Below are 21,719 nucleotides of genomic sequence, written 5' to 3'. Positions count from 1 at the left end.
CAGCAGTGCCCACATCGCGTGAACGAATAAAAAAGTAACAAATCCACAACTAATACACTCATAATTAGGCTAAAGCTTCTTGTCCAGTCATTTTCTTCAGACTGTTCATTGTGATCATTTTCAGCCTCTGAATTTTCAATGTCACATTATCACTTTGAGAATCTTGCTGTTTCCTGGGCTTTCTGGGGTTTATTCACCTATTGCTGCGCGGATCCTACTTACATATGTACATATGATCGAGGAGCAAGAGTAGGCCATTCAGCCCCTCAAGCCTGCTCTGCCATTTAATAAGATCATGGCTGATCTGAAAGTAACCTCAAATCTGCATTTTGCCTACCCTGATAACCTATCATGCTCTTGCTTACCATGAATCTATCCACCTCTCCCTTAAAAATATTCAAAGACTCTGCTTCCACCGCCTTTTCAGGAAGAGAGTTCCAAAGACTCACAACCCTCTGAGGGGAAAAATATCGCCTCATCTCCATTTTAAATGGGCGACCCCGTATTTTTAAACAGTGACCCCTAGTTCTAGATTCTCCCACAAGAGGAAGCATCCTCTCCACATCCACCCTGTCAAGACCCCTCAGGATCTTATATATTTCAATCAAGTTGCCTCTCACTTTCTAAACTCCAGAGGATACAAATCTAGCCTGTCCCACCTTCCCTCATAAAACAACCCACCCATTCCAAGTATTCGTCTGGTAAACCTTCTCTGAACTGTTTCTAATGTGTTTACATCCTTCCTTAAATAAGGTGACCAATACTATACACAGCACTCCAGATGTGGTCTCACTAATGCTCTGTATAACAGAAGTGTAACTTCCCTACTTTTGTATTCAATTCTCCTCGCAATAAATGATTACATTCTATTTGCTTTCCTAATTATTTGCTGTACCGTCCTACTAGCCTTTTGCGATTCATGCAGTAAGACACCCAGATCCCTCTGAATCCCAGAGCTCTACAAAATCTCTCACCATTTAGATAATATGCTTCTCTTTTTTTTATTCCTGCCAAAATGGATAATTTCACATTTTCCCACATTATACTCCATTTGCCAGATCTTTGCCCACTCACTTAATCTACTTATATCTTTTTGTGGCTTCCTTGTGTCTTCTTTGCAGCCTATCTTTGTGTCATCAGCAAATTTGGCAACCATCCCATCCATCCCTTCATCTAAGACATTTATATAAATTGTAAACTGTTGAGGTCCCAGCACTGATCTCTGTGGCACACCACTCATTAAATCTTGCCAACCTGAAAAAGACCCATTTATGCCTACTCCCTGCTTCCTGTTAGCCAGCCAATCTGCTATCCATGCCAATATGTTATCCCCCTGCACCATGAGCTTTTATTTTCCACAGTAACCTTTAATGTGGCACCTTATCAAATGCCTTCTGGAAATCTAAGTACAGTACATCCACCGGTTCCCCTTTATCCACAACACGTTACTTCCTCAAAGAACTCCATTAAGTTGGTTAAACATGATTTTCCTTCCACAAAATCATGTTGACTCTGCCTGATTACCTTGGACTTATCCGAGTGTCCTGCTATAACTTCTTTAATAATAGCTTCTAACAATTTCCCTATGACATGTTAAGCTAACTGGCCTGTAATTTCCCACTTTCTGTCTCCCTCCCTCTTTGAATAATGGAGTTACATTTGCTACCTTCCAATCTAACGTACCTTCCCTGAATCTAGGGAGTTTCGGAAAATTAAAACAAATGCGTCAACTATCTCACTAGTCACTTCTTTTCAGACCCTAGAATGAAGTCCATCAGGACTCAGGCACTTGTCAGCTTGCAGGTCCACAATTTACTCAGTACCACTTCTCTGGTGATTGTAATTTTCCTGAGTTCCTCCATCCCTTCCATTTCCTGATTTATGGCTGCTTCTGGGATGTTACTTGCATCCTCTATAGTGAATACTGATGCAAAATACCTCTTCAATTTACCTGACATTTTGTTGTTTTCCATTATTAATACTCCAGGCTCGCTTTTTACAGGACCAACGCTCGCTTTGTTAACTTGTTTCTTTTTAAAATATTTATAGAAACTCCTACCTATTTTTATATTTCTGGCTAGCTTTCTCTCATACTCTAATTTTTCTGCCCTTATTAAACTTTTAGTCATCCTTTGCTGTTCCTTATATTCCGTCCAGTCTTCTGACCTACCACCTATCTTTGCACAATGATGTACTTTCTCTTTAAGTTTGATACTATCTTTAGCCTTTCTAGTTAACCATGGATGGTGCGTCCACCCCTTGGACTTTTTCTTACTCGTTGGAATGTATATTCTGTGTATTCTGAAATATCCCCTTAAATGTTTGCCACTGCATCTCTATCGACCTATCCTTTAATTCACTTTAGCTAGCTCTGCTTTCATGCCCTCATAATTGGCCTTATGTAAGTTTAACATAGTCTTGGACCCATTGTTCTCTCCTTCAAACTGAATGTAAAATTCACTCATATTATGGTCACTGCCACCTAGGGGCACCTTTACAATGAAATTAATTAATCCAATCTCATTACACAATACCAAGTCCGGTATAGCCTGCTCTCAGTTGGCTCCAGAGCGTGCCATTCTAAAGAACTATCCTGGAAACATTCTATGAACTCTTCATCTAGGCTACCTTTGCCCATCTGACTTTTCCAGTCTACACGTAGATGAATATCTCCCGTGATTATCGCCATGCCTTTCTGACAAACTCCCATTATTTCTTCCTTTATGCTCCATCCTACCATGTGGTTACTATTAGGGGGCCTGTACATATCTCCCACAAGTGACTTCTTGCCTTTACCATTTCTCATCTCTACCCAAACCATTTCCACATCCTAGTTTCCTCAACTCAGGCCATCCCTCTCTAGTGTGCTAATACCACCATTAATCAACAGAGCCACCCCTCCACCTTTTCCTCGCTTCCTGTCCTTCCTAAAAGTCCTATACCCATTGTCCCAATTGTCTTCCTGCAGCCATGTTTCTGTAATGACTATCAAATCGTTCTTATTTATTTCTATGTGCACTCTCAGTTCATCTGTTTTGTTTTGAATGTTTCGTGCATTCAGATACATAGCCTTTAGTTTTATCCTTTTATTATTTTTGTAACCTTTATTCTTATCTGTTGATTTACCATTAGATTTGTACTCTCTATCCCTTCCTGTCATGGCTTGTTTTTCATTTCCTGTAATAATACCTTTCTCTTTTGCCTTGTCTCTACTCTTTGATTGACCACATCTTCCCAAATTTGTACCCTTGCCCCCATTACTTGGTTTAAAACCATCTCTACTTCCCTATTAAGCAACTCGCCAGAACACTGGTCCCATCAGGTGTTGACTGTCTCAATGGTACATATCCCACTTTGCCCAGTATTGGTACCAGTGCCCCATGAACCAGAACCCACTTCTCCCACACCAGGCTTTGAGCCTCGCATCCATCTCCCTAATCTGATTTGTCCTATGTCAATTTTGCTGTGCCCAGTATTGGTACCAGTGCCCCATGAACCAGAACCCACTTCTCCCACACCAGGCTTTGAGCCTCGCATCCATCTCCCTAATCTGCTTTGTCCTATGTCAATTTTGCTTGTGCCTCAGGTAATAATGCAGAGATTATGACCTTTGAGGTTCTGCATCTTAATTTGGTGCCAAGCTCCACATACTGACTATGCAGAACCTTCTTCTTTGTCCTGCCTATGTTGTTGGTACCAACATGGAGCACGACAACTGGTTCCTCCCCCTCCCACAGCAAGTTCCTCTCCAGTCCTGAGCAGATGTCCCAAACCCTGGCACTGGGCAGCTATCTGGATTCATGCTCTTTGCTGCAGAGAACAGTGCCAATCCCCTCTGACTATGCTGTCCCCTACTACCACTACATTCCTTGTAACTCCCCCACTTGAATGGCTTCCTGTGCCACGGTGCCATGGCCAGTTAGTTCATCCATCTTGCAGCCCTTACTCTCACCCAAACAAGCTGAAAAAACTTCAAACTTGTTGGACAGTTGCCAAGGCTCCTTGGCAAGGCACAAATCAGGAGTGTGATGGAATACTCTCCACTTGCCTGGATGAGCGCAGCTCCAGCAACGCTCAAGAAGTTCAACACCATCCAGGACAAAGCAGCCCACTTGATTGTCACCCTATCCACCACTTCAAACATCCACTCTCTTCACTACCGATGCTGTATGGCAGCAGTCTACAAGATGCACTGCAGCAACTCACAAAGGCCTCTTTGACAGCACCTTCCAAACCCGCTATCTCTACCTCCTAGGACAAGGGCAGCAGATGCATGGGAGCAAGTTCACCTTCAAGCCACACACGATCCTGACTTGGAAATATATCACCGTTGCTCCACTGTTGCTGGGTCAAAATTCTGGAATTCCCTCCCTAACAGCACTGTGGGTGTACCCACACCACATGGACTGCAGCAATTCAAGAAGACAGCTCACCAGTTTCTCAAGGGCAATTAGGGATGGGCAATAAATGCTGGTCTAGCCAGCAATGCCCATATCCAATGAAAGAAAAAGAAAGTATCTGCCTTTGGGCAGAGTACACTTGAATGAACCTCATATCCAGACTATATACTCCTAGATAACTCTACAAATATAGCTAACTCATTGTTGTTACAATTGAGGAGAAGTGGTGGGATAACTTTTCCCCTTCTCACCTCTCAGTTGTCCTCAACAAGATGTGTTTTAGAGGGAGTGTCCCTCTATGTTGTAATATTCAGTAGTAAACACAAAGTAGGCTTTTGGGTAAGTTTAAATCAAAATAAAGGATAATGTTTATTCACACACTACCCCAAAATGTAAATGCAACAAACACATTCACTCTCTCATGCACACAGATGTACATGCAAGTAAGGATGGATTCTGTGAATATACAAACATAAGAAATAGGAGCAGAAGTAGGCCATTCAGCCCCTCGAACCTGCTCCACCATTCAATAAGATCATGGTGGATCTGTTTGTGTTTCGAATTCCACATTCCCATCTACCCCCGATAACCTTAGATTCTTGTCAGGCAAGGAAATCAACCTACCTCTGCCTTAAATGACCCCATTTGGAGACAGAGTTCCAAAGTCGCACAACCCTCAGAAAACAATTCTCCTCACCCCTAATTTTAAAATAATGCCCCCTAGTTCTGGACTCACCCACCAGAGGAAACATCCTTTCCACATCCACCTTGTCAATATCATTCAGGATCTTATATACTTCAATCATGTCACCCCTCACCTCTTCTAAACTCCACTGGAAACAAGCCTTGTCTGTCTTACTTTCCTCATAAGATAACCTGCTCATTCCAGGTATCAATCTAGTCAACCTCCTCTGATCCACCACCAATGCATTTACATCCTTCTTTAAATAAGGAGACCAAAACTGCATACAATACCCTCACCAATGCCCTGTATAACACCCTTACATTTATGTTCGATTCCTCTCGTAGTAAATAGAGTCAAAGCGTGCATTTAAGTTATTAGCAAAAGAAAATACAAGAAGGAAATCACATGTCCAAATTTCAGTCCTTTAAAAATGCAAGTGTAACAAGCCTGGATGGATTCTCATACTTCTTTAGATGAATGAGGTTGGAAGCCTCTGGGTCTCCAGATGAAATCATGGCAAAGTTTGTAGAGTGAAGCTTTGCAGGTGAAAACAAATTAGCCCCTCTCTCAATGCCTGGGTTGACTGGCTGTGAGGCAGGGTTCTGTTTTTCTTGTTGGAGGATGGTCTCTCATGTCCTGTTGCTTTGTAGACTCCTCTGCCCCTCTCTGGTTCTGGGAGTAAAATACTTTGTGATCTGAGACTGATTTTGGTTATATGACCCCTATGAACAATACCTCCATTGTCCACATAACTGGCTTGAAGTTAGAAGCCATTGCTACACAATAGGGTTTTAATGGTGATTGTTCACACCTGCTTGTGATAAACTGGTGTCTGTGCCTGGGAGGGCAAGTGGTTTCACATTGTGAATTTCTATTGTTAGGAAATAGAGATAGTTTAAGTTATATTTGTATTTGTGGGTATTAGGAATGAATTTTAGCTTTAATGTTTAAGTTTGATTTGTGTTTTTGTAATTGTGTGTTAAGAAAGGTCAAATTGAGTTTTGGTGTCACTTTAAAAGGTGATTGCATTTCTAATGAGAGTTTTACAACTGTAAGCTAAGTTAAACAAACAAGAGTAGAAGAACAGTGCTGTTGCCTAACAACAGGTGTCCAGAGAGGCAGGTCCCTCCTACAGACACACACAGAGGGCAGAATTTTCTGCCTGTTGGGTGGGCGGGCCCGACCCAATCTCTGGCGGGTGGGGAGCTGATCCCCGCTGGAGAAGTGGGCCCTGCCGCCATTTTAAGTGGGCAGGCCAATTAAGGCCCATCCAGCATGACGTTCGGCAGGAAGCGCTTTGCACTTACTGTGCGAGTGGTGGTGGTTGGGGGGGGGGGTATTCCCCAAAAGTGAGAGTGCGCTCTTTCACGCATGCGCATGAAAGAGCACACATCTTCCTGAGGCTAAGTGCTGCCTCAGGGAGATCACTTACACTTTTAAAAATATGAAAAATAGAAAAAAAAATTCCCTAACATGTCCCCCTCATTTGACAATGTTCATAATTTACATAATAAGTTTATTAAACTTTTTAAAACCCTACATGAAACCTCATCCCGCTGGTGGATGAGGTTTCATGTTTTTTCTATTTTCTACTGGGGCTCCTGGCCTGCCCGCCAACCTCAAGGTTGGATGGGCAGGTCCTTTAAATGTATAACTGATCCTGTCAATGGCCTCAATTGACTGATTTTGCTGTGGGCCCGCCTTCCTGAAAATTTAAATGGGCCGGGATGACGTCAGGGGTTGCCTGATGTCATCCCGCGTCATTTTATGCATCGGCAAGTGGGCCCCACCCCCGGCTCACCGACAGCAAAATTCTGCCCAGAAAAACTAAAGAAACAGCAGTTTTAAGTTCAACTTGAAGCCAGGACTCCAGAGAGACTGGACACTGGGAGAGGGAGCTGCCGACTTCCCGGAAGAACCAAACGGTCCCAAGGCCAAATGAGTGCGACAGACACAGGGGAAAGTCCCAAGTAGGCCTTCAAGTCAAAGGAAGGACAGGAACCTGGAAAAGGTCCTGTTAAGTGAAGTTAAGAGTGAGGGGCAGAGAGAATGGCTCCAAGCTTTAGATTTAAAGAGACAAAAACTGCAGAAAGCAGATTTAAAATGAGAACAACTTGCAAGAAGTGAGAAGGTCCAATGAGAGGACTGAAGGTCTGTAACTCTTTGCTATGGTCATGTGAAGCAGTGGTACTGTTGTTGGCTGAGTTGGTAAGAGAAAATGCATGGAAGGCAGCTTGAATGCATGTGGTGACCCTGGGGAGAGGAACGTCAGAAGGAGAGTTTGAAACCCTGGATGTGAACCCTTGTGGAAGGCATCCAAGAGCAAGTGTTGGTTTGAGAGAAGATTCCAAGATGAGGCCTTGGAGAGTGGAGATTGGAAATCCTCCTGTGAAAGACAAAGTGCAGTGAGACTGGTTGGCTCACGATGTGACAAGCATCTGGGGGGAGTTGAGAAGAGATCCATAACATCTGTTTGAGGTGGCATCTGTCACTTGGTTTCAGAATGTGGTGTGTCTGACCACAGGGTGCCTATTGGTTTACATGGACTGTGCACTTACAATGGACATTAGAATAAGATAGCTTTTGTAACATGTGTTATTCTTACAAATTTGTATATATCTGTAAAGGTATAGTTGTGGGTGAAGGAATAATGTAATATATTTAATCTTCTTTGGTTTAATAAATGTTTTATGCTTTTGTTAAAAGTTCATTAGCTGACCCCAGTGACTCTGTTCAGTAGCCCCTCTCCACATATCTGAACAAACAAATTAACAGTTAGGATCTATCAAGCTGGGTTCCAATCTGGGATCAGGCTTGTTGAGGGATAACTTCAGCTGGGATCATAACACTATTCATTAAATAAGCTCCACCCAGTGTCATTAACATTTTTAGAACTTTCCAGAAGCATGTTCAGATATGAGTTAATCCTTTGTGCAGAAATCACAGAAGGTCCCCTGACCCTTGGTGGCCATCTTGGGTCAATGTAAATTGCCCATTTGCCATGTTGTTGTTTTATTTTTAAAGTACCAAGTGTCGTAAACATGGCACTACTTCAGAGTCAAACCACGAGATGTTCCAGAATAATTTGGAGAACCCAATTCTAGACAGGATTGCCAAACCTGCTGTCCAGGGAATATTGGATTTTAATTATCAATCAAGATACTGAATTTATTTGGATCTTGACATGGAGAGTTGATTGTTCTCATATTATATCCCCAACCCAACTTGAAAGAAAAAATATTAACCTTCCAGTTCGGCACAGTTATCTTCAGTGTTCCCCAAAACAACATCATTGTTCTTCTATTTTTCATTTTTTATATTTGGAAGCACTATCTATAAGTTTAGACCCAGCTTCCATATGTACATCAATAACAACCTCAGCAATAGTGGAAGTCAACACGTAAAACTGCCTAAAATTTAGCATAAACTTTCATTTCCCCTGAGGGACACTACCAGGGATGGTTTCTACAAAACTGATAATATCACGTTAGTGCAGTTTTGTTACAGTCATCTGAGGTTTGTGGGGAAGGCATACTTTAGGGGCAAGATGGACACACCTGTTTAGCTGTAGCTGTTTAACACCTGTGTGACACAGGACTTGAGTCCTCAATACTGGTGACCTCAGCTACAACATTAGGCAATATTCAGCAGAGAAATAGGGGACAGTTTTCCTTCCCCTCCCTCAAACTCCTTCACCCCCACTCCCCTGCTTAACAGGTGCAAGTGACCTGAACCCATCTGTTTTTCAAGATGCAGGTCATTTGCACTGGTCTGATGTTCTTCCAGAGCAGAAACACCTGTTGTCAAAGAGTTTATCACTGTTTAAGAACAGCAGCAGGAAGAGCCCAGCCCCCAAAATTGTGAGCACTGCACCTCAATGCTTACCTTTAGTGTCTCCACGTACTTGTTGCCTGGTCCTTCTCAGATCTTGTGACCTGAAGGGCACAAACAGTAAAGCCTATTCACCTCTGCCAAATAGAAATAAGGAGAGAGGAATGTGTCATCATTCCTTCCTCATCCCTCTATAATTTCAATGTTTGCTCTGTCAAACCTCTGCAAGTAACCACATGTTGCAAAGGGAGTAGAAACTCAATATCACAGAAGATCTCTGCACATTTTAACTCTCCTTTGAGTCTAGGAAATAAGCACACCCTAGATGCAAAGCAGAGGAAAGCCAACACTGCTGTCTTTAAGTGATCAGGAACGGAATTCATTGAAGTTTCACTTCACTATCCATTAGCACATGTCACAGTGCCTGTTCCTTGTCTGTAATTGAAAATATGTGCACAGAAGAAAATGGAGATCATAACGCATTTGAAATGTAAAATAATTGTTGATTCTGAGTGAAAACCCTGATGTATTTAATTTGCAACTTGAAAATATTTAACGATATCTCAAAATGATTTTTGTGAAGATATTCTATTTTTGAAATAAGCTGCTATTCAAAAAAATTATGCCAATTTTTCATATGGTTATAATTATAAGCACTTCCCTTAGGGAGACCAAGATTGTGCAAGCTTTTTGTCTTCTTGATTCACCTAGGTCCATAATAACATAGAGCTTTTTGGATCACATATAAAGTTTAAGTCAATATTTCCCCTTAATTTGCCTTTAGCTCAAGTAGCTAATGTTAACAGACCTTAGTGTTCAAATTCAGAATTTATTCACAAAAAAGGCTACTTTGCTAAAATTTAGCCCCCTTCAACCTTTTGAAATTCAAACAAGACAGAGTAAAAAAAACAAGTGTGAACACAAAAAGGTACTGAGTTGCATGTATTTTCAAGCCATAACTTCGCTGCCCGTAATATAGATCAAACCCCACATGCTGCACAGAATGTAGTGAGAGATCTTAATGTCCATGACCAAGAATGGCTTGGGAGCATTACCACTGACTGAGCTGGTTGAATCCTGAAGGGCATAGTTGTAAGAATGGACTTATGCTAACTGGTGAGAGAATCAACACAAAAGTGAAACCTTTTTGGCTTCGTCCTCTTGGATCTACCCATTACAGATGATTTGTCCATGACTGTATTCTTGGAGTGACCATAGCATAGCCCTTGTGGAGCTGAAGTCCTGTTATCACATTGAGGACAATCTCCAATATGTTGTATGGAACTGCCACCATGTTAAATGGGATAGATTGAGAGCAGATCTAGCAAATCAAAACTGGGCAGTCTTGAGGAGCCAATGGCAGAATTGTATTCAATCACAATCTGTAACCTCATGACCCAGCGTATCCCTCACTCTACCATTACCATCAAGCCAGGGGATCAATATGAGAAGGGTAGGAGAGTGTGCAGGACAACATGCTACGAGCAGCACCAAGCATATCTAAAAATGAACTACCAGCCTGGTGAAGCTGCAACACAACAATACATGCACCCTAAAGAGCAGAAAAAGCATACCATAGGCAGAGCTAAATGATCCCACAACCAATAATGCTATGGATCAAAAGCTGGAAAATTGGATTTAGCTGGATGGCTGCTAGTTGGCCAGCAGGGGCATAATTGGGCAGAATGGCCTCCTCCATGCTATAATTTTCTATGATTCTGTGTTATTGCCTGGCATTTGTGTGACACAGCTGAATACTGTCAGGCCTTGCTTCATGCGGGCATGAACAGCTTCATTATCTAAGAAGTTGCAAATGTAACAGAACACTGTCCAATCATCAGTGAACATCCTTGCTTCTGACTTTATTAAGGAGGGAAGGCCATTGATGAAACAGCTGAAGATGGTTGGTGCTAGGTCACTTCCCTGAGGAGCTCCAACAGGGATGTCCTGCAGATGGGATAATTGGCATCCGATCATCACAACCAGCTTCCTTTGTACTAGATATGATGTCAGCCAATTGAGAGTTTTCCTCTGATTCCCATTGACTTCAATTTTGCTTGGGCTTTTGATGCAACACTCAGCCAGTGTTGGTGGCTTGAGATCAAAGGCAGTCACTCTCACCTCACCTCTGGAATTCTGTTCTTCTGTTCAATTTTAGACCATGGAAGTAATGAGGTCTGGAGCCCGGAGCAGTTCTTGCAGAACTCAAACTAAGTATCAGTGAGCACATTATTGTTGCGTAAGTGCTGTGTGATAGCACTGTCAATGACACCTTCCAGCACTGGTAGCTGAGAGTAGACGGATGGGGTGGTAATTGGCCGATTGGATTTGTCCTCCATTTTGGGCAATTTTTCACATTGTCAGACAGATATCAATGTTGTAGCTTCACTGGATCAGCTTTTCTAGGGACAAACTTAAGGCTGGAGCAAAAGTCTTTAGTAATGCAGCCAGGGTGTTGTCGGAGCACATTCTGTTTACTGTAGCCAGTGCGCTCAGCTGTTTCTTTATATCAAGAAAAGCTTGGTATCTGTGTTGCTGGGGATCTAAGGAGGAGACCAAAGTGCATCATTCACTTACTTGGTAATCTCTCCATTCTTGTCTGCTTAACCCCTCTACACTCTCTGGCTGAAGCTGGTTGCAAAGGGTTCAGCCTTGTCATTTGCTCTCATTTGCTGCATCATTGAGGATGGGAATGTTCATGGAGCCTCCTCTTTCTCCTGTAAGTTGTTTAATTGTCCACCATGACTGGACGTAGCAAGATTGCAGAGCTTTAAACTGATCTGTAACTTGTGCAGCCTAACACTGCCCATAACTTTGGTCTGATCTGCTTAAGAAAAGTGCTCTTGAAAGGAGCCTGGTCAAATCCTTTTGCCAGTGTGAGAGGAGACTGTCCATGCGATAAGACTGAGAGCCCGTATAACCATAGGTTAAATGCTCCCGGATGCTCCTCTGGTCCCTGCTTACAAAACCTCATCTTTTCATTAATATCCATTTTCTCAACACCTTACCCCCTAAGAACTGCATCTAGTACTTAATTTGCTGTTCTTTGGTATATACCAGAATGAAATCCCATCTTAAATCCTGAATTGCAAGCTGCAAGAATTATTTTCTTACAGTCGTCTTCCTCTCTTTGTGTCCCAACCTGAAATACTTATACTGAATATACAATGTCATCGGATAAGGCCCTGACTGAATAGTCCCTAGTTCCTGAACATAAGCCTCTAATTCATTAGATGTCAAATTGTTTGGAGTCATCCTATTCTCCACTATTCTTCCGTGAGGATTCATCTGACACTGTGTCTGTAGTACTGCTACTGGAGCCAAAGCATTGAAGGAGCAGAACTATCTCCATACCATCTCCGCTATCTTTTTAATCTTCCAAATCACCTGTCTTATTAACTGAATCCTGGGACCTAGTATTTACAGCTGAAAGCTGCTTAACCTCTGCTTTACATGGGCTATGATCTGTCACCCTGTGAGACTGCTTAATCAATTCCCAGAGTGCCCTGTATGCTTCCCCCAGTTTCTGTCTGAGACTTGTTTTCTTCCTTCTGACACTGCTTCAATGATTGCTTTATGTCCCGCAACTCTGCATAATGTTTCCTGTTTCATGTTCTGTTGCTATAACACCACTAATGATTGTGCTATGTTCCTTTCTAAATTCTGTATCTGCTTTTATAACTTTTCATTCTCCTCTTCCACTTCTACTTTGCGCTCTATCCCTTTCTGAACAATAAAGAGCTGCGTATGCCTTGTCTGGTCTAATTTTCCCTTGGTCCATCTTTTCCTGAATGAACTTTATCGTTTCCTCTAAGGGTACTTTACCCCCCTTAAGCGTTCCATTATTAAATCCTAGACTCCCTCTGAATCCACTCAGCTAATTCTTCTAACTCAAAAGATATCCGCAGTCACTGTTCCCATTACAATCACTATAGCTCCTAAATACGTACATCTTAACGAATTCTGGCTCCAAGAGACACAAGTGCCTTAAGCTTCCAAATTACTATTGCACCAAAATTGTTTGAACTCCTGCTTTCCTTGTCTGGGCCCTTAGAGAAGGCTGGTGATCAGGCAACCACTCAAGGCCTGAAAACTTGGAAAAAGCTGTTCTTTTTATTCCTTGACTGTTCCTTTTTCCCCTGTCCTGCTGCAGTTACCACAAACTGCAGGGATTTGGACCCTATACTAAACCCCAGAGTAAGAAAATTCTTGTTGAGGAATAGATTATTGACAAAAAGGACAAAAACTAATTTAGAATGCAAACTATTAAGGTTTTTTGGCCAATAAAGATTGATATTTAGCATTTCATCAGTCAAGGCATGGCATGGTGCTCAAGTTCTGTCTTTCCTGTGGATCTCAGGACACCTGGGGCCTTCTCTTCAAGGTCCCTTGAATCTGGTCTCTTGACTCATGATATCCTTCGAGATTTTAGATTAGCCAACTTAACTCTAACATACGTACAATTCCTCTGCAGTTTTAGGACTTCAGCTCTAGTGGATCCTTTTTCAATCCATGACTTCAGAGTCTACCTCAATTGCTGAAGCTACACATTTCACAGCTGCCTGCTGAATGTTCTCTCTCTCTCTTACACACTCACTCTTAAGACAATTACTTCAGCCTTGGCAATCCTGTCGATACTGGATCCACTGATCCCTAATACTGGGTTCTTATGACAACCCATCAAACTGTGACAATTTCTTTAGTCACTAACTAAGTCTAATACTGGTTTCTTAGGGCAACCCCTCAGCCCTGTGACAAATACCCATCGACTGGCAATGTCTTACCAAATGCTAACTTCCTAGCAAGTGTCCTGCTCCTAACTGTCTCCCCTAATAAACGTTCTCCAGCAAATGTCCTGTGTCAAATGCTAACCCTTGGCAAGTTCAAAGACCTCAGTGCTGCACCCCTATAGAATTTTTGCAGGTAGCTTTGAAACATTTAGCCCAAGTGTGTACAGCTGAATCAACACAGCTAACAACTTCTAACCCCAATATTTGCAACTCTTGACCAATGGCAAAAGCACTCCTATATTCCCCGCAACAATCTAACCTTAATTTGTACCCCTTAACTAGAGATCCTGTCCTCAGACCGTCCTTCTAGCCAATACAATTTGTAGCTTTAGCTTCTATTTACTGTTAAGCTGGGCTTGCTGAAGTCCAAATGTGTCCTAGCTATAAGTTCAATTCACGCCACATGTTCTTTCTTGAAGCTATATTTCGGTATTTGACACTTAAAGGGATGCCAAATTTAAGACTTTCTTAACAACATAGCCCAAAATTCACAATTCATCCCAATAATACATGCAAGTTAAGACTTTTCATCACTAAGCTTATGTACAGTGCAATTTGATAATTTAAGCCTTATTATTATGCACAAATATGCCAATGAGATGAAGTGAAGTCTGACATGGTGCTGTTCATAACCTCAGGACTCCCCAAAGAGTTTTACAGCCAATTAAGTACTTTTGAAATGTAGTCTCTTGTGTCATGTTGTAAATATTATTATTAAACATCTTTTATAGTTATATATATTTTTATAATTATTTTCCAGTTAATAAAGACTCATCCAATTTTCTAAAGGCCAAAATGTACCAAATTCTGCAAATAAATAGACTTATTAGCTCTACAGCTATGTTAGCCATTTGGTAGTACAGAACTTGGGTATTGCTCAAAAAAAAGACATGTGGCAGCTTTTCGTCTTGCACTCATCAGGACACTTAGCAAGAATACCAATATAAGGGGAAAACAACAATTTATAATGTATGAGAAGAAAGCACTGATTGCTGGGCATGTGGACGCTGATTGGTAGAGGCGTTGCCATGGAGAATGTACCAGTGATGGTGACTGTTAACTGCCAAGCATTGTTTGAAATTTAAACCAGCCAACTTGACCCTGATTGGTCAAGCATTGCTCTGAGGAATGGGTCAGTGAATGGCTATCACTTATTTTGTTTAGCTGAAACAAATGCAATGTGCATACATGTTCTTTCTGTCTGCAAAGAACAGGGCCCTGTGTATTAATATATGTAGCCTCCAATACATGCAAATGCACCACACTGAGTCCGATTGACAATCTTAAATTGGTTGTCAGTGTAATTCTAAGCACACTGAGGATTATTTAGCAAAATGTTGTCCATTCATGGAATCACATCTAATGTTAGACATTGTGTTTTATGTTTTGCAGGCTGGTTGGGTACGGTCTGTACCTTGTCTGTTGTGAACAGCACTGGGACATGCTGTTTTATACGATCTGCCAGTGTATGAGATGTATGGCCTACAATGAATACTGATTCATGTAATGGTGGCGGGTCTAGAACATCATGATATAGTGCTGCAGCGCAAATATCTATGGCTTCCTTAAGTGAAGCAACAGGTGAAGCTAGTTGTTTCATGCTGGTACTATGCAGTAGCAACATGAGTGGTATTCGCCACTAATGGTGCCATCAGGCCAAAAAGACCTTCTGCTTATCACAAAAATGAGTAATGTGGTATATGAATTTCAATGCCAGTGTGATATTATGTAAGCTGCATGAGTATTAAACGAGTACTTTGCAGCTGTCTTTATAAAGGAAGAGAATGCTACCCTGGCCGAGTTGAGAGAGGAGGTAACTGGTACAGTTGAGGAATTTACAATTGAGAAGGAGGAGGTATTAGAAAGACTATTTTTATTTAAAATTAATAAGGTACAAGGACCGGATGAGATGCATCCGAGAATACTGAGGGAGGCGAGGGTGGAAATTTCAGAGACACTGGCAATAATCTTCCAGTCTTCATTAGACACAGGGGTAGTGCTGGAGGACTGGAGAATTGTGAATGTTACACCCTTGTTCAAAAAGGAGTGCAAGGATAATGCCGGCAACTACAGACCAGTCAATTTGACTTAAGTGGCAGGGAAACTTCTGGAAAATATAGTTTGGGACAAAATCAATAGTCACTTAGACAGGTGCAGATAATTAAGGAAAGCCACCATGAATTCATTGAGGAAAAATCATGTTTAACTAACTTGCTGGAGTTTTTTGAGGAGGTAACAGCGATGGTTGATAAGGGCAATGCTAGCAATGTGGTGTATATGGATTTTCAAAAGGCATTTGATACAGTGCCACACAGTAGACTTGTGACTAAAATTCTAACTCATGGAATAAAAGGGAAAGCAGGCAATTGGATGAGAAATTGGCTGAGTGGCAGGAAACAGAAAGTAGTGATAAATGGTAGCTTTTCAGATTGGAGGAAGGTCTGTAGTGGAGTTCCCCAGGGGTCAGTATTGGGACCTTTGCTCTTCTTCATATATATTAATGACCTAGACTGTGGTGTGCAGGGCATGATTTCAAAATTTGTGGATGATACGAAGATTGGAAGCATTGTCAACTGTGGGAGGATAGTATTGAACTTCAAAAAGACATAGACATGTTGATTGAGCAGACAAATGGCAGATAAAGTTCAATTCAGAGAAGTGTGAGGTGATTCATTTTGGCAGGAAGAATGTGGAGAGACAGTATAAAATAAAGGGAAAATCTTTAAAGGAAGTCTAGGAACAAAGGGACCTTGGTCTATATGTACATAAGTCATTGTAGGTGGCAGGGCATGTTGAGAGAGCATTAAATAAAGCACATGGTGTTCTAGGTTTTATTAATAGGGGCATTGAGTACAAGAGTAAGGAGGTCATGTTAAACTTGTATCAGACACTAGTTAGACCTCACCTGGAGTACTGCGTCCAGTTCTGAGCACCATACTTGAGGAAGGAGTGAAGGCATTGGAGAGAGTACAGAGGAGATTCACAAGAATTATTCCAGGGATAAAGAACTGTAGCTATGTGGATAGATTAGTGAGGATGGGTCTGTTTTCCCTGGAGAAAAGAAGGCTGAGAGGAGACTTGATAGAAGTATTCAAGATCCTGAGGGGTATGGACAGGGTAAATAGTGAGTAACTGTTCCCACGCAAGAGTACATCAAGAACTAGAGGGCACAGATTCAAAATAATGTGCAAAAGGAATAGAGGTGATGTGAGGAAAAATATATTCACCCAGAGGGTGGCTGGAGTCTGGAACAAACTTCCTGAAAGGGTGGTGAAGGCAGGTTCTTTCGAGATACTCAAAAGGGAATTGGATTGCTATCTGAAAAGAAAGAATGTGCAAGGTTACAGGGATAAGACAGGGGACTGGTAGAGTGCTCTTTCAGCAGACTAATGCAGACTCGATGAGCTGAATGGCCTTCTGCTGGACTGTAAAGATTCTGTGAAGGAGGAAGTTTTATGGCATTCTATGAGGATCCGATTAACTTAAAAATAAATAATGTATAAATTATGTTGATGCTTTCAGTATTTTGCTTATTCGTTTTTGTGATTATGAAAGTTTGCTGCTGTTGTCAGTGTGTGGCATAAGGTACCTCTCTGGGAAGATTACAACACTCGTTCTATTTTTCAAAGTAAAATGGACAACTAAATGTCTGTTGACAATGGTTGTTGTCATTTTGTTTATATTTTTGTTATTTCTTACAATATTTTTGTCTCTTAAAAAATGTTTTTCACATTATCTGCTATCAAGCAGAAAACACTTCATAAAAAGGTTGATGAACAAGCACAATTGAAAAACAACTGCTTTCTAAGAAATCACAGAATTGCAGAATAAAACTAAAATATATAATCATCCATTTTTCTCCCTCTCTTATAGGTGTAATGTCTCTTTTGAGGCCCCTCTTGCTGGATGTGGTTCCAAACATTCAGCAGACAGCAGCTTTGGCACTGGGACGTCTAGCTAATTACAATGATGATCTGGCTGAGGCTGTTGTTAAGGGAGACATTCTTCCGCAGCTCGTGTATTCATTGGCGGAACAAAATGTAAGACCTCATATTTTCTTTATACTGAGATCAAAAAAGAGATAATATTGGCATAATCATAAAGGTAGAGTTCTACAGTTTCTCATTACTCAGAAGAGTGAAAGCATATATTAAAATAAATGTAATTGCATATGCCATGGTGATTTGTATTCCAACTGTGAGCTAGTCTTCAATATTTTTTTCTGCTCCTGAAGGGTTCCCATTTAAAAAAACAGCATAAATTGCCTGCGCTGAGTAGGCTTTGCACATTGGCTTTTAGTTTGTCAGGCAGCTGTGAGACAGTGGTTAGCTGGGATCATTGAGGGCACCAGCAGATTAGCGCGGGGTCACAAAAGGCCTATCATACTTTAGTGACTGAGGGCAAGTGAAGGAAGCTAATTAGCCAGTTCATGTAGAGTTTAGCTGCACATGCAAGCAATCTGTTTGTCCCTTGGGCAAAACTACCTTCCTGACTTTAAAGTTGATGATTACAGTGATGACACATTATTTCAAACCTGTTTAAGAGAAAAAGCTTATTAAATTGCCATCTTTATACATTTCAAAAATAGTAATAATTTTTCACTTGTTGATGTCAGGTGCATATTTTAAAATTAAAATTGTATTACTTTTCTCAAAAGGGAAATGATATATCAGTGTATATTAAAATCCACTGATTATTTATAAGTAGGTGCTACAAGGTTTATTCAGTTTAACTTCCAGGTAATGAATATGGTGATTCACATTTTGCTGCTGCTCATTGTTGTTTCTGGTCACATCTTGAAAGCTCCAGTTACTTCATCTTTTCATACAATGGTGTTTGTGTTGCATTATATAAGGAAACCAAATTTAATGAAAAGAACAGTCATGATTAGTCTGCTTTTAAAACTTTTCTTCAGAGCTACCACATTGGCAGACTCACAATCCCTCTGCAACAGCAGATAATCTATCAGCTCCAAGGCAAAATTTTGCAATGTAATTTTCATTTGGTCATGTTCACCTTTAAATCTTTAACAAAGTGGAAATGATGGATGCTTATGACGTAATTACATCAATAGTTGTGCCAGTGTATGCCCATGTACAAACTTGGTAAAATAACAGGCATGGCATTTTATAAGGACATAAATGGCCCTTTTAAAGAATGATGTAAATTTTTAAAAATGATCTTTTTAGACATTAAAAAAGCCATGTACACGCAAAATACATTCAACCCTTGTGTTATCATGGTGCACAGGGGAGAATGTAGCGTAGTGATAATGTCACTAGATTAGTAATCCAGAGGCCTAGGCTAATGAGTTCAAATCCCAACATAGCAGCTGGAATCTGGAAATAAAATCTGGAATTGAAAGCTAATCTCAGTAATGGTGACCATGAAACCATCATCAATTGTCGTAAAATCCCATCTGGTTCAGCAGTGGTCTGGCCTTCATGTGACTCTTAACTGCCTTCTGAAATGGCAAACCACTCAGTTCAAAGGATGGGCAACAAAAGTTGGCCTTGCCAGTGATGCCACCATGCCATGAAAGAATTTAAAAAAAATTCAGAACCATTAGAAAGCATCTAATATTCAGCATCACAAAGCTATATTTGGATAAACTTGTTACCAAATACTTTTATTTTTATGAAGCGTTTCTACAAGAAAGCTGCAGCCTTTGTGTTGAGAGCCGTGGCTAAACACTCTCCTCAACTAGCCCAAGCGGTGGTGGATTGTGGGGCATTGGATGCATTAGTGATCTGCCTGGAGGAATTTGATCCCGGAGTGAAGGAAGCAGCAACTTGGGCACTGGGATATGTTGCACGCCATAATGCAGGTGAGAAACACTTAGACCTGGCTGTATACTGGCTTTCACATTTTAAAGCAGTTAATTCTTGTGAATGGCTATGTTCAGTTTCCATGGTAAAACACGAGAAAGGGAAGCCAGCTTGGCAGCACATTACTGCTGTAAACAAAATGATCTTCTGAAATGTTGCAGGTTGGGTATGAAGAATGTGTCCTAAAAGTTTTGTCTTTTTAAAAATTCATTCATGGGCTGTGGGCTTCGCTGGCTGGGCCAGCATTTATTGCCCATCCCTAGTTGCCCTTGAGAGGGTGTTGGTGAGCTGCAGTCCATGTAGTGTGGGTACACCCACAGTGTTGTTAGGAAGGGAGTTCCAGGATTTTTACCCAGTGACAGTGAAGGAACAGGGATATATTTCTAAGTCAATGTTTTAAACCATGTCTATTGTTACTTTTGCCTATTAACAAAGGGACAAAGCTGCTCCTGTTAATCCTGCCTTTAACCTACATTTCTGATAATCTGACCATATATTTGAAGTACATATGCCCTTTTTATGACTAGCTGGGCTCAAAGTCAGCTCAAATCTGACCTCCATTTGACAATACAAATCACAAGAAATCTGGATGTTGAATAAATGCTGTTCTTAACTAGACCTATATCAATATAGGTTTCAGGCAGATAATGATTCAGAGACATGCTGATGTAAATTGTAGGTGGACACAGTCGTGATCTACCGTGTTTTATATGTCCTTCATTCTGAGTTACACAATACAAAAAAAAATCCCCTGGCCTGCAAGAAGTCTAATTTCTGCATGTTTACATTGTTACGAAGATGTTCTCATTTCAAATTGTGATTTTTAATCCCCTGGATGGAAACTTGGACTTGAGCATTTAGGAACAGACTTTTTAAAATAACAGCTGAAAAGGATGACTAGAAATTACAGCCAAAAATAATGGCTGCCCCAATTTGCATCACTCTGCATCCCCATTCCACTTCATTGGAATGAAGATGTTGGGTCTGGAAAGACCCCACCAGAGACAATACCCCTGAGGAATGTGAAAGACCCTATCTCCGGTGCCATTAACAAGGCATTAAGACAAGCACTTGAGATTCAACTGTTGGGGACGGGACATTAAATCTAATTACTTGGGCCATGAGACAATGGCTAAGGTAATTTTGCAGACATGAGCTAATCAAGCTACCTTTTGGAATATATGAACAATAGCCTTATTTGGATTCCCCAATCTGACAGTGGAGAGAGCCAGTCACGTGACCAGCAAAGCCCTTTTGTGTGTGTTTAAAAACTTACAATTTTTCAGAGAGTTGATGCTGAGATGCTGATGAACTGAGGACAAGCAGCTAAAGCTGTTGAACCTTTCTCTCTCCCTAAACCCTGCCTGGTAAGCTTTGAGCACTGTTTGCTGATCAAGACCAACGAGAGGCATACCCACTGTGCAGAGAGACCCTTTAAAATAGAAATTCTGCTCAACACCACTGCCTCCAGAGGGACAACCAAAGTAAGCGACTGCAGCTTTAAATCAAAACATTAGGATCACTGAAGGAGTGTCTGACCAGCTGAGTCACTGTGCCACTAACTATATATCCCTTATACTATTGTGGCTGGATTTTACAGGAGGGTAGGGAGCTGCTAGCCAATCGAGTAGTAGGCACTGCCAGAATTTCAGGAAGAAGGCCGAGGAGGAACATAATTGCCTGAGAAAGTAAGTCCCATGGTTCTAGGGCGGGGAGGGATCCCAGAACCCAGGGAGGGAGGGAGGAGAGGGGTTTGGGGGCCATGTTCTGTCAGGCAGGCACCGTGAAAGGAAATGAGGAATGACATCTTGGGGGGGCGGTGCCCCAGATGCATGCAGGGCACCCCCTGAATGAGATGTCCCACTTCCTTCTCAACCTTGTTCATGCTGGCCTTTAAAAATGGTGTGCCACTCCAACCATGTTATGGTGTGGACAGTGTATTATTCAGGTCAATAGTCTCAGTAACCAGCCTAAATGACCCTTAGTTATTTATTTACATATGGCAGGCAGACTGCCAATTTCGGCGCCCACCCACCTAGCATATTATTGGGGTTAGCTAGGGGATGGGGAGGAAGGTGGTGGGCTAGCCACCTAACCTATTTTACATGGCCCCCTCTGAAAACACGTCCGTCCAGCAGGGCATGTAAAATCCAGCCCATGGACTATAATTTGATCAACATATCCT

General features: G+C 41.4%; 1 protein-coding gene across 3 annotated transcripts in view; it reads left to right on the top strand.

The window, feature by feature from the left end:
• spag6 (sperm associated antigen 6) overlaps nucleotides 1-21,719 on the top strand; it is a 206,956-nt gene that overhangs the window by 80,295 nt on the left and 104,942 nt on the right. For all 3 annotated transcript variants that reach the window (XM_041185132.1, XM_041185131.1, XM_041185130.1), the window contains 2 exons: nucleotides 17,580-17,746; nucleotides 19,350-19,533. In XM_041185132.1, the coding sequence (XP_041041066.1) occupies nucleotides 17,585-17,746; nucleotides 19,350-19,533 (346 nt within the window). In that variant the 5' untranslated portion in view covers nucleotides 17,580-17,584. The remainder of the gene's footprint in view (nucleotides 1-17,579; nucleotides 17,747-19,349; nucleotides 19,534-21,719) is intronic.

Source organism: Carcharodon carcharias, chromosome 3 (genome assembly GCF_017639515.1).
Source record: "Carcharodon carcharias isolate sCarCar2 chromosome 3, sCarCar2.pri, whole genome shotgun sequence".
Lineage (NCBI taxonomy): Eukaryota > Metazoa > Chordata > Chondrichthyes > Lamniformes > Lamnidae > Carcharodon > Carcharodon carcharias.
The sequence above is the reverse complement of the archived record's forward strand: the minus strand, read 5'-3'. Positions and strand labels throughout refer to the sequence as shown.